Source organism: Suricata suricatta, chromosome 13 (genome assembly GCF_006229205.1).
Source record: "Suricata suricatta isolate VVHF042 chromosome 13, meerkat_22Aug2017_6uvM2_HiC, whole genome shotgun sequence".
NCBI classification, from domain to species: domain Eukaryota; kingdom Metazoa; phylum Chordata; class Mammalia; order Carnivora; family Herpestidae; genus Suricata; species Suricata suricatta.
In genome coordinates, this window is record NC_043712.1 from 89,933,430 (window position 1) to 89,945,866 (window position 12,437).

At 40.0% G+C, this 12,437-nt stretch overlaps 1 protein-coding gene across 3 annotated transcripts in view; it reads right to left on the reverse strand.

Moving 5' to 3' along the window:
* The window catches only part of CENPP (centromere protein P), a 211,338-nt gene that overhangs the window by 190,715 nt on the left and 8,186 nt on the right, over positions 1 to 12,437 (reverse strand). For all 3 annotated transcript variants that reach the window (XM_029919447.1, XM_029919446.1, XM_029919448.1), the window contains exons 2-3: positions 10,728 to 10,909; positions 9,126 to 9,214 (exon numbers count right to left, since the gene is read on the reverse strand). In XM_029919447.1, coding sequence (XP_029775307.1) covers positions 9,126 to 9,214; positions 10,728 to 10,909 — 271 coding nt within the window. The remainder of the gene's footprint in view (positions 1 to 9,125; positions 9,215 to 10,727; positions 10,910 to 12,437) is intronic.

The following is a 12,437-nucleotide window of genomic DNA, read 5'->3' on the forward strand; positions in this document are numbered from 1 at the left end:
CTGAGTGTAAGGCAGGTTTGTCACAAATACCGTTATTAGTTGAAGTATGCTCCCTCTTATATCTACTTCTTGGGTGTTAACATAAAAAAGGGATGTTGAATTTTCTCAAATACTTTTTCCTACATCTATTGAGATGATCAATGATTTTTATCTTCATTTTGTTACTGTGATATATCGCACCAATTGTTGCAAAAGTTAAATCACTCTTGCACCCCTGGAATTAATTTCACTTGATCAAGGTGTATAATCCTCTCACTGTATTGTTGAATTTAGTCTGTTAATATTTTGTTGATGGATTTTGCATCCATGTTCATTGGCAACACTGGCATCTAAGTTTCTTTTCTTATGGTGTCCTTGTCTGGTTTAAGTACCAGGGTGACACAGGCTTCTCAAGTGAATTTACGGGTCTTCTTTATTCTTCAATATTTTTCCAAGTATTAGAGAAGAATTGTTATTAATTCTTCTTTGAATGTTGGATAGAATTCTCCAGGAAAGCTGTCTAATTCTAGATTTTTGTTTGCTGTAAGGTTTTCAATTACAAGTCTCTGCAGATATTTCTTCTTGATCCAGTCTTGGAAGGTTGTAGGTGTCTAGGAATGGGTTCATTTCTTTTAGGTTGTATAACTGTATTCTTATTATTCTATTTTTTGTGATATCAACTGTATTGTCTCTTATTTCACTTCTGATTTTGAGTTCCCTCTCCTTTTTCTTGGTGGGTCTAATTAAGGTTTGCCTATTATTATCTTTCAAAGAAAACAGCTCTTGGTTTCTCACTGGTCTTTTCTATGGCCTTTTTAGACTATTTCACTTATTCTGCCCTGAGCTTTGTTATTTCCTTCCAACTTTGGGCTCTATTTATTTGTCTGTTTTTCTTTTCCAGTTCACTGAGGTGTTAAGATAGGTTTTTAAATTTTTGTTTCTTGAGGTATAAATTTATAGCTATGAACTTCCCCTTTAGAATTACTCTTGCTGCATCCCCAGAACTTTGATATATTTTTATTTTCCATTGTCAGAAGGTTTATTATTTCACATTTGATTTCTTCACTAACTTGTCAACTTTTTAGTAGCATGTTGTTTAATCTCCACATATTTGTGAACTTTCCAGTTTTCTTCCTGCAACTGTGGTCAGGAAAGTTGCTTGATATTAATCTTCTGAAAATATCACAACTTGTTTTGTGGCCGAACATATGACCTATCCTGGAAAATGGTACATGTGCACTTGAGAAGAATGTATTCTCTTGTTTATGAATGGAATGCTCTGTATGTACATGTTAAGTGCATCTGGTCTAATCTGTCACTTAAAGCCCATGTTTCCTTATTGATTTTCTGTCTGGATGATCTATCCGTTGATGTAAGTGGGGTACTAAGGTCCACTACCATTACTGTACTGCTGTCCATTTCTTCCAATAGGTCTTTTAGTATTTGTTATGCATTTAGGTGCTCCTATTTTGGGGTGCACAGATATTTACAAATGTTATATTCTCATGTTGTATCAACCCCTTTGCTGTTACAAAATGCCCTGCTTTATCTCTAATGATAGTCTGCGTTTAAGTCTATTTTGTCTAGAGGCGCCTGGGTGGCTCAGTCAGTTAAGCACTTCAGCTCAGGTCATGATCTGATGGTCTGGGAGTCGAAGCCCCAGCTTGGGTTCTATGCTGACAGCTCAGAGCCTGAAGCCTGCTCAGATTCTGTGTCTCCTCTCTCTGCCCTCCCCCCACTCACACTCTCTCTCTCTCTAAAAAATAAATATTAAAAAAAACCTTTTTAAGTCTTTTTTGTCTAACAGAAGTATAGCTACCCCACCTTTCTTTTGGTTTCCATCTACATGGAATTTCTTTCTCCATCCATCCCCTCACTTTCAGTGTGTTTGTCCTTAGATAAGTCTGAAGCGAGTCTCTTGTAGGCAACGTATAGATGGGTCTTGTTAGCCATCTTTTACATTCAAAGTAATCATTAATAGGTATGTACTTATTGTCACTTTGTTATTTTCTGGCTGTTTTCTATTTCTTCGGTTCTCCTTTTACTCTCTTCCTTTGGGGCTTATTGACTTTCTTTAGTGGTACACTTAGATCCTTTTCCCATTATCTTTTGTGTATCTACTTTTTTTGATTTGTGGTTACCGTGACACTTACATATAAGTTGTACTGTTAACAGTCTACTTTAAGGTAATAGCAACTCATATTTGAACAAATAAAGCTCTACATTTTTACTCTCTTTCCAGTAATTTTACATCTTTTTATCACAAGTATCCCTTAACTAATTATGTAGTTATTTTTACTTTCATTTTTTAACCGTCAAGCTAACTTTATAAGGTATTAACCTACTACCTTAACTATATATTTACCGTTACCATGACATTTATACTTTCATGTGTCCATGTACTAATAAGGGCCCTTTCTTTTCAGCTTAAACAAGCCCCTTTAACATTTCTTATTAAGGTCAGTTTAGTGATTATCAACTCCAGGTTTTGTTTGTCTGGGAAAGTTTTCTCTCTCCTTAAATTCTTTAGTAAAAGGCGAAAGATTTCTACGATCTGAAGAGAAACCAGAGTATCTCCTTAAATTCTTAATAATTTTGTCAGGTAGAGTACTCTTGTTTGGAAATTTTTTTCTCTCAGCACTCTGAATATATTGTGCTACTTCCTTCTGGCCTGAAATCCTTCTGCTGCAAAAGCTGCTGAACGTCTAATGAGGGGTTCCTTTTATTTAACAAATTCCTTTTCTCTTGTTGCTTTTAAGATTCTCTCCTTGTTTTTAACTTTTGACGTTTTAATTATGTGTCTTGGCCTCTTCTAGGCACATCTTCTTTGAAACTCTCTGGGACTCCTGGATGTGGATGTCTGTTTCTTTTCTAAGGTTAAGAAACTTTCCACCCACCTTTTCTTCACATAAATTTTCTGGCCTTTTCTCCTCCTTCTTCTGAGACTCCTATCATGCCAATGTCAGTTCACTTGATATTGTCCCGTAAGTCCCTTCAGTTATCTTTCCTCTCTTCATACTCTTTGCTTCTCTGATTGGGTCAGCACCTCTGCCCTGTATTCAAGTCCACTGATCCTTTCATCTATTTTAGTCTGCTGTTGTATTTTTCAGTGCAGTTATTGTATTTTTCAATTCTGCTGCAAAGTCTTATCTTCTTCTTTAGTTTGGAACATATTTCCTCTGATTCTTCATTTTCCTTGACTTTCTTTCTACATTGGCTTTTATACATTACATGAAACAGCTGTTTCTCCCAGTCTTGTATGGTTGATCTTATTCAGAAGATGAAGTTTATCACTCAACACCACAACGGCTTTTGATTGTTTCTCAAACATTAGTGATTAGTCAAGTTGCCTATTTTATTTTTAAGAGCTCCCAGTAGTTGAGGGTGTGCCAAGACCAGATATTCATTCAACATTTCCCTACTTTGGAATAATTTTGTTCATTTCATTGGGTTTCAGGACGAGTAGTTACAAAAACATACTTAGCCCTTTCCCCTACAAACTGACGCTCATCTGACTTATTATGCTGCATGGAGGATGAATACGGACACACATGAATTCTGAAGTTCTTATGACACCAGAGAGGAACTCTGGAGAACAGAACTGTATATTCCAATCACCTCTGACCATAACAACTGTGCCAACACAGGTAATCACTCAAACTCCTTTAACACATTTCCCTACAAGGGCATTGAGCTTAATCATAGTGAACTTATAAGTCACTTATGATTCTCACCTAGTATTACTATCATTTTATTGTAACAGTATTAAGTACAACAGTTTTATTGAGGTTACTTTTCAATTTTCTGATGGTTAAATATCTCCCTCTAGTGGAAATTTTGTTTAAAAAAATGTCTGAGTTCAGAAGGTTGCTGTGTCTTCATTGTTTTTTTCCTCTAAGTCTCAACTATAAAAAATCTGAACACATAAAATGGTAAAACCATTTTAGAAGGCAATGTGGTACTATTCATCAGAATTTACATGCATATCTCCTAAGACTAAGCAGGTCTAATACTCTAAAGGCAGATTTACACAAGTAGACCTAGAATATGTGCGGATTTACCATTAAGTAATAAAAAGTGTTTTAAAATTCTCATCAGGTCATTACATTAGAATTCTAAGCAACAAAGAAATATAGTTGGTTGTTCCCTATTTCTCCCACATATGACTCATTCCTAAAATCTTCCTTTTTCGGGAGTTGCTTATGACTGCTTGAAACATCTTAGTAATCTGGTCTTCAAGAAAAATCATAAAATTGGAAAGGTGCAGAGAGAAACCAAGTGTTGTTAACATAACCAGGGAAAGTCTGCAGTAAATTAAATAAAACTGAGCAGTTCAAAAATTCCTACTATTTTGGGGCACCTGGGTGGCCCAGTCAGTTAAGTATCCAACCTCAGCTCAAGTCATGATCTCACACTTCATGAGCTCAAGCTCCACATTGGGCTCCACACTGACAGTAAGGAGCCGACTTGGGATTCTCTCTCTCTCCATCTCTCCTCCTCCCCCACTTGCACGCATGTGCTCTCTCTCAAAATAAACAAACTAAAAAAAAATTCCTACTCCTTTGAAATGTAAACAATGACAACTTCTATCTCTTTAGAGATTCAGCAGTTACTGTGTATTTTTGTCTATTAAAGACTATCAACTGTCCTGTCCTTAGATTTTTCATCTCCACATCCCCTAAAGCATAGGGGCAGAAACTACTGGTAGTTTCCCAAAACTTGTACTTCTTTCTTACACCAATTTTTCACTGGTCTCATGGCCATGTATAACAAAGACTGAATTTTCAGCCTCTCTTGCATTAAGTTATTGGCCAATAGAGTGTAGGTGAAAATAACAATCCTTACAACTTCTAGAAAGTATCTTTCAATAGAAAAAATAAACCCTTGTTTGCCCATCCCCCTTCCCAACACCTGAAGTGCTCAAATCATCATCGTACCATGATTCGGAAGCCACAAAGCTGATGGCAGAGCCTGAAACTCATAAGGTCACCATCCTGGCTCTTGAAAGCTTACCTTACAATTTTACATAAGCCAACAGAGAAATTTCTAGTACTTCCAGTATTTTGGTCCACCTTTATGAAGTTTTCTGTCATATGCAGCTCGGCTAATTCCAATTTACCCATCATGTGAGCTAATCGTCTACATTTAAGCCATTAGTAAATGTTCACAGAGTGTTCAATCATGCTTTGGTACTATGGGATCATAATATGAAGCTAAAAGCACTGCTAATAATGACATTATGTACGGGCTGGTGCCACCACGGTCCAGTGAAGGCGGGAGCACGGCGACTGCAGCAGGGCCCACGTGGCTGCAGTCTTGTCCGTACTGCCTCACACGCCACCCGGTGCCAGCATGCCAAACGCCTATAGGAGTTATCCAGTTCCAGTTCATGCTAAGAATGCCTCTCTGGGCAGGCAGCAGCCACTCTTCAGGAGCACAATGTGTCATAAAAAATATCCCCAAACTGTGAGGTCATCCTTGATCTGACTTATAACGGGATCAAACTACTACTGGTGTTTTCCTTCAGAGGCCTAAGGTTGTTGGGGCCCATCCAGCCAAAAAGCGTGCAGAGGTGATTCCACTGTGACGGCAAAGCCTCTGGGGGGAGCGTATGTCATCGCAAAGTCCCTAGCCTTGTCTAGGAAGGCGCTACCCTGGATAACGGTTGGCCCTCCCCCCGTTTGAGGATCAGGACAAAAGAACGAAGGTCCTGGGAGACTGGGGCACAGTGCTGTGTGGCCTCTGGGACCCTGCTTCCCCTGCTTGAAATTGTGTGCACTTGACTGCTTGACCTAAGTGGATCAGAGACTGGGGGTAGTTCTCCTATTATTCATGCCACTTGGTAATTGTGGTTTCAGTAAATGGGCAGATTTTCTGAATGAAACTTCCCTAGTTAGAGGCACCTTACTCACAGACTATTGTTTGAACCTTTAAAGAAAAATAGCCTTGTCATAAGCTTCAGTTAATATTACACTATATACACAAAATAGGACTCCTGCTGATGTATTTTTAGTGATAAATTATGTTTTTTGATCTTCTGTATTGTGCTTCATTTCTGTCTTTAACTTTCTGCTCTCTCTTCCGTGAAAACAATGATCTTTCTGAAACATGTGATTCCTAAGAAGTTACAAACAATGTAATCATTAAAAGAAACATGTAATCACCTATGGCATATAAGACACCAAGTTTCACAGTAAAGTGTGGTCTCTTCCACCATTCATGTTGTCTGTGTTCTTTCTTGTAGATATTTTGCTGACACCAGCCCCCTACTCAGAGACCCTTAGACTCTGGTGCGTGGGCTGGTCCCCCACACCGAGTGGCACCCGAACAGGGACCTGAGTAGAAGAAGAAAAAAAAAAAGAAAAAAAAAAAGAAAACGAAGATAATCAAAGGTAAGTGGAATATTCCCTGAAATAGTTCTGCTCCTTTTCGGGTTGGTTAGGATCTCACCCAGGGCGCCCGGGGCCCCTCTATGAGTGGAGATAGAGAACAGGAAGGGTGAGTAATTTGTGGTGATTGCCCAGTTATATGTCCTTTCTCTAAACGTCTCAGTCTTGTCTGAAAAACTTCTGAGGGAGGGAATGTAATAGCCTCTGGTGTGTGTGAGTGAGTGTGCGACTTGGTTTGGCTTGCCTACCAAGTTTGATTTTGTGGCTCCCCATTAACCCACGGAGTCCGAGTGGGCCTGATCTGCGATACCGTGGTGAATGGCATATGGTCTATGGCGGCATCAGAATAGTTTCTGATCGTAAGTCACAACGCTGAGTCCGCTATGGCTAAGCATCACCTAAGTTCCTTCGGGACACGGCCAGACAGGCATCTGACTGGTCTCCTCATTAGAGGGGACACCCTACCCTTTGTTTGTTTCTGCGTCACCGCAATAAGGTGACCAAAATACTCAACTAAAACAAAAAGAAGTTAAAAAACTGCATTGTATTTTATCTCTTAGGCTACAGCCCCACTAATGAACATGCCAATCAATCTTTGGGGACAAGCCATTCTGGAATGTACAGCTCCACTTGGCAGCTGGTTTGCCTCAACCTCAGAGAAGACCCTTCTCTTTTCAGCTGGACTTCTGGACAAGATCCCAGAATAAGCCTAACTTTGCCAAAGTCGAGCTGCTCTCCACATAACCTGTGGAGTGATTGTGTAAAAGATAAACAACAACAGAAATAGCCTGAAGGACCCCAAAGCTACCAGGACACGCCAGGACAATGTATACACTGCTATTACAGATTTCTTAGACACAGAGATGGACCTTGGGCCTATGACTCCATCAACCTGACGTGGACTATAGGCCTGGTCCATTAATGGAGGCCAGGATGCAGGTGAGTACGTGGAATATCACTACTCTGAATTTAGGATCACATTAGCCCTGAAGAGAAAAAATTCAGGGGCCAGTGGGGGGCTCAGTTGGCTGAGCATTCAACTCTTGATTTTGGCTCAGGTCATGATCTCACAGTTTGTGATATCAAGCCCTGCACTGGTCTCCGTGCTGACAGTGGGGAGCCCGCTTGGGATTCTCTCCCTCCCACTCTGCCCTTCCGTAACTTGTGCTCATGCTCTCTCAAAAATAAATTTAAAAACAAAGAGAGAGGGAGAGGGAAAGAGAGAGAGAGAATTCAGTTTGCACACCTATGCAACCTTTTGCAATGGGGCAACATCCAGGTGTTCCTGGGCACCCAAAGGGAAGTATGAGGCCCTAGCACAGCCTTTCCATCCCAAATGAAACCAATCCATCTGTAACCCATTGTTTCAGTCTTTGGCAGAGAATCTTTAAGGTCATGCAACACAATAATATCACCTTGGTGACTCTGTACAGTCCCAAGGCCTGGTGACAACCTGGAAAAGTTCATTTCCCCTAAGGCCACTCATCACCCATGCCCGGTGTCATCCTGCTCAACCAGCCCTGGCAATGACACACTGTGAATGTCCTTAGTTACCTCAGCAGTGTTGAGAAGGGAATACTGAGGCAGGAGCAAGGTAGGAGCTCAGCCATCAGATGAGGGCCCGGACACCCCTCAGCCCATGCTATGCCTGGCAGCAACCAGGGATACAGACTGCAAAGACTTCTCGAAAAGCAAAACCTCCTGCCCAGACACCTGGAGCAGGCACTCCTGACTAGCTGGGGGTGGCTAGCATACTTCAAGGATGCAGGGTCCTGATTATCTGACCCCAATCCTTGTTCTACACAAAAGGAGAAAACGTGGAATTGTTATTGTGGCTGAGGACAAAAATCAGGAATCATAGTACATAAACATGAACATAAGTAGCATCTTGTCCACAGGACTTGGGTCGGGACACCCGGCTGCACATGCTTTGGTTACCAAGGAGTTGAGGCCGAGACAGCCTATCACCCTTCCCTGTTCACCTCCTTTACACATACCCCACATAGGCCCAGTTCACAAAACCAACCAACTGGACTGTTTACTGCTATCAAAGTTTGTGCCCCAGGCCCCGTCAATTCTTGAAATGACACCTGGACGTGGATCCATACTGTGAAGGTGTCTGAGCCTTGTTCTGCCCAACCCTGGCAATATGCTACACACTATATCATTCTATCTACTTCCTGATTTTATGCAAAAGTCTTAGCCAAAAGTATCCCCCTCTTGTGGCATGTCTTAGCAGTCAAATATAACTTGCTGTTGTAACCACAAACCACCTGGAGTCTAATTCTCCTGAGCTTTCAAATGGCTGTAGTTCCAAATGACCACAACCTTGTGAGAGGCCCTGAATAAGAACACCCAACTCAGCTGCTCCCAAATCCCTGATCCATAGAAAATGGGTGAGATAAGCAGTTTTTTGGGAGATACTTGTTAGGCACCAGCAGATAACTAGTAAGTACTAGGTGGCTGGCATACCACTGCCCTGACCTGGGGGCTTGCTCGGAGAGATGAGGAGGGTCTTGCTATCTGCCTTCCAATAAAGCACATCTACCCTCAACAACAACCCTCTCATATGCAATTGCCAGGGCGTTTAGACTATAAAACTTTTTCTGACATGGTATCACTTTGCACAAACGTATTACAAGAGGTCCCTAGTTCATGCATTCCTCCTAAGTTCAGCCATTACTGAAGGCTGCGCTGTGGAAATTGCTTAATCACAGCAGCAGAATCTCTGTTATCACAACATACGCCTTCATTTACCTGGATTTCCAGAATCTGAAATTCAAGTTGAAATGTAACCATGTGGCAATTTCCTGATAACCTGTGTTTCTGTAGAACTTTCTTTATACCTGTAAATCAGAAAAAAACAAATATTTTATTTGCGAATAAGTTTCTTTCAAATACCTCTTAATTTTTGTGAACATTTATACTATGTGTGGGTGTGTGAGGCTGTATGCTAGCATTTACATTGCAAACAGCTAGAAAAATATGCACCAAACCGAGTTACCACTGCAAAGATGAATAAAGATAACTTGTACTTTCTACATCTCAATTATACCAAAGATTACAGTAAGAAATAAAACATGCTAGTATACCCTCATAACTGATGAGGGTTTTTTCCCCAACATTATCTGACTCGAGTTAAAAAGAGTACATGAACTCCACCTTTCAAAACTTGACACTTAAATGTACAAAATGCATTTTGCTAAGTATACAACTCAATATTTTTTTAACATGAGTTTCCCATCAAACTAACCACTGAGATCAAGATACAGAAATTTTGGAATATGCTATAAAGTTCCCTCATGCCCTTCCCCAGGCTACTCGTACCCCAAGAAATAACCACTATTTTGACTTTAACATCATTTAACTTTGCTAACAAAGGTATTTTTAGAAGAATGCAACTCCACAACAATAAAAACGAAAAAGGAGATAACGTAATTTTGGAAGCGGAATCAGATGGATGAGCCAGCTACCACACAGAACAGGTCGAGGACTAAGCTGGCAGATCCAGGAGCATTAAAATCTAAGCCAGCAATGGGAGAAGCACAGTATTAAGCCCATTCAAAAGCATTCTAAATAGGCTGCACCAAGTACCTCTACAACGAGGTCAACATAGGAAGATGCAAAATGGTCTAAGATTTCTGTACTAGGAAGACTTCTAACTGGCCTAACCTAACTCTCCCATCCTCTTTGTTTTCCATCTTTTCCTTTCAAATACCTCAGGTACTTAAATTCTTATCACCCATTTTTTATGTATTTCAGACTTCCGCTGAGGTGTGCCAACCAAGGCCCTACTCACTGTCTTCCCGTCATGAGGGTTATTTCAGTGGAAAAGTCAGAAAGCATTTCCAAAAGTGATTCTTTCTTTAAAGGATGACACTCTTGCCCAAAGTTCCCCACATCCAAGACCCAGCTGAATTAACTTCCCTTTTATAAGGGAGTGCATCACAAACTCTTGGCAATAATACTCAGTCACTTGGATCAGAAATCCTCCTCTGGAAAATGGTCCAGCTTCTCCCGAAACATTTATCTTGGCTACAGGCCAAGGAGTAGAGCACTTTAGACAAGGCAGCTCTCAACTCTGAAGATTTGCAAATTAATCATGCCATCTTATCTGTTACTTGACTATTAAAATACTTAGTAACAAAGCCTGTGTCTTCCTTAATATCTACTTCAGGCAGCTTTAAAGGAGTATTATGCACACTGTGATGTTCAAAAGACACCTGACAAAGCAAGTTTACCACACCACATAGTCAAATAGTTACCTCGTAGGATTTTAATTCAATGACATGACAAGTAATTTCCCATGAGTAATGAGGTAAATGCCAACATCACTCCCAAATTAGAGTTAATGCTCACTCTGTTCTGTCTTCTCAGTGCTTGTTAGGTCCTCCGTTCTCATGGAATAACTCCTTATATTGATGCCAGTAAGTGTGCTTAGAAAAAGAAGTTCTGATTCTAAGTGTCCAAGATGACCTTTCAGATCTTTTGAAGAGGCCCATGCTCCAGAATCAGATTGCTGTATTTCTTGAAGTGATTTTCTAAAAGGCAAATATAACAAATAATTACTGCAGTGAACCACTGACAAGTGTTTTCTCTCATCACCACAAATCTCTTCAAACCGTTTCCATTTTATCTTTCATACTTTCTTCTCACTAAAACTACTGAAGATTTTTCTCAAAACCAATATGGCTACTAACAGTATAATCTTTAATCTCAAATTAAAACAAAGTTAACTAAATTATACTACAATATTTCTACCTATTTCAAATAATTGTAAAATAAATTATAACAAGAGTATTTTGCAATATTAAAATGTCTATTTATAATGAAGTGTTTAAAATATTCCAAACTAAATATCTGCTATCCCAAGACATCTCAAATTATTTTTGTAAATGTCATTAAGTAACAAAGTAATGTTGGCTGGCTAGCTTTAACTTCTAAAAGAAGTACAGCATCACAGAGCATTTTATAGTAAGAAAGAGAGTCTCAGGAAATCTAAGAATATGGGGGTGGAGGGGATTCCAAATGAATAATAGCATAATCTCCTTAAACAATACTGTAATCAGTAACCATTGAGAACACAAAACTCTATTTTCCTTGAAAAAGAGTAAACTTTCAACTAATGACCACAATGAAAGTTATTTTACTTGCTGTCATCCACTCATGCCCTCGTGTTCTGCTGCGTTCTACACTGCTGTCTTCTGCCGTCACTAAGACCCCCTTCCTCAGATGGTGGAGCATGATCACCAGGATTCTCGTCTTACACACTGGGCACACCACTGTTCCTGCTTTTTGTCTCCAATTACAGAAGAAGCCCTAACACTCTTGCTCCTGCTGATCTAAATGTCGTTCTCTCATTCTAGAGGAAAACTCAGTGATGAATCTCAACTCTTCAACATCAGTAATTCCTAAATTATACCTCCAATTATGCAGCTCTTCTTCCTGCACAGATTTAGCTTGTTCACCCAATAAATGGTTTTGTATCAAATTAGCTTGTCTATCAAATTTCCCTAATTCTTTTTTTAATTGTTTAACATTTATTATTGAGAGACAGAGAGAGACAGAACATGAGCATGGGAGAAGCAGAGAGATGGGGAGACACAGAATTCAAAGCGGGATCCAGGCTCCAAACTGTCAGCACAGAACCTGACGCAAGGCTCGAACCCACAAACCATGAGATCATGACCTAGGCCAAAGTCAGATGCTTAACCGACTGAGCCACCCAGGCCCCCACCCCTAATTCTGTTTGTGATAAAATCTGTCCCTTGATATCTCAGGCTGCGTGTCTTTGGAGTCATCCTTGGCTCTGTCCATCCTTCACATCCGGATTTACCGCCATACTTTCTGCTCGGTCACATAGCTATCCCTCCTTTTCTATTCCTAATTCTGCTACTCTAACCTGCACTCTTAGGACCTTACACCAGGCCTACAGGAAATGACCTAACTCAGTATTCTTTACACTGGAGATCTAAGGCTTTGGCAGAAAGTGTGAAAATAGCTTTTAAAATTTTGTTTTAATGTTAATTGAAAATATTTAAGTACATTCTATATCACCTGAGAGACTAC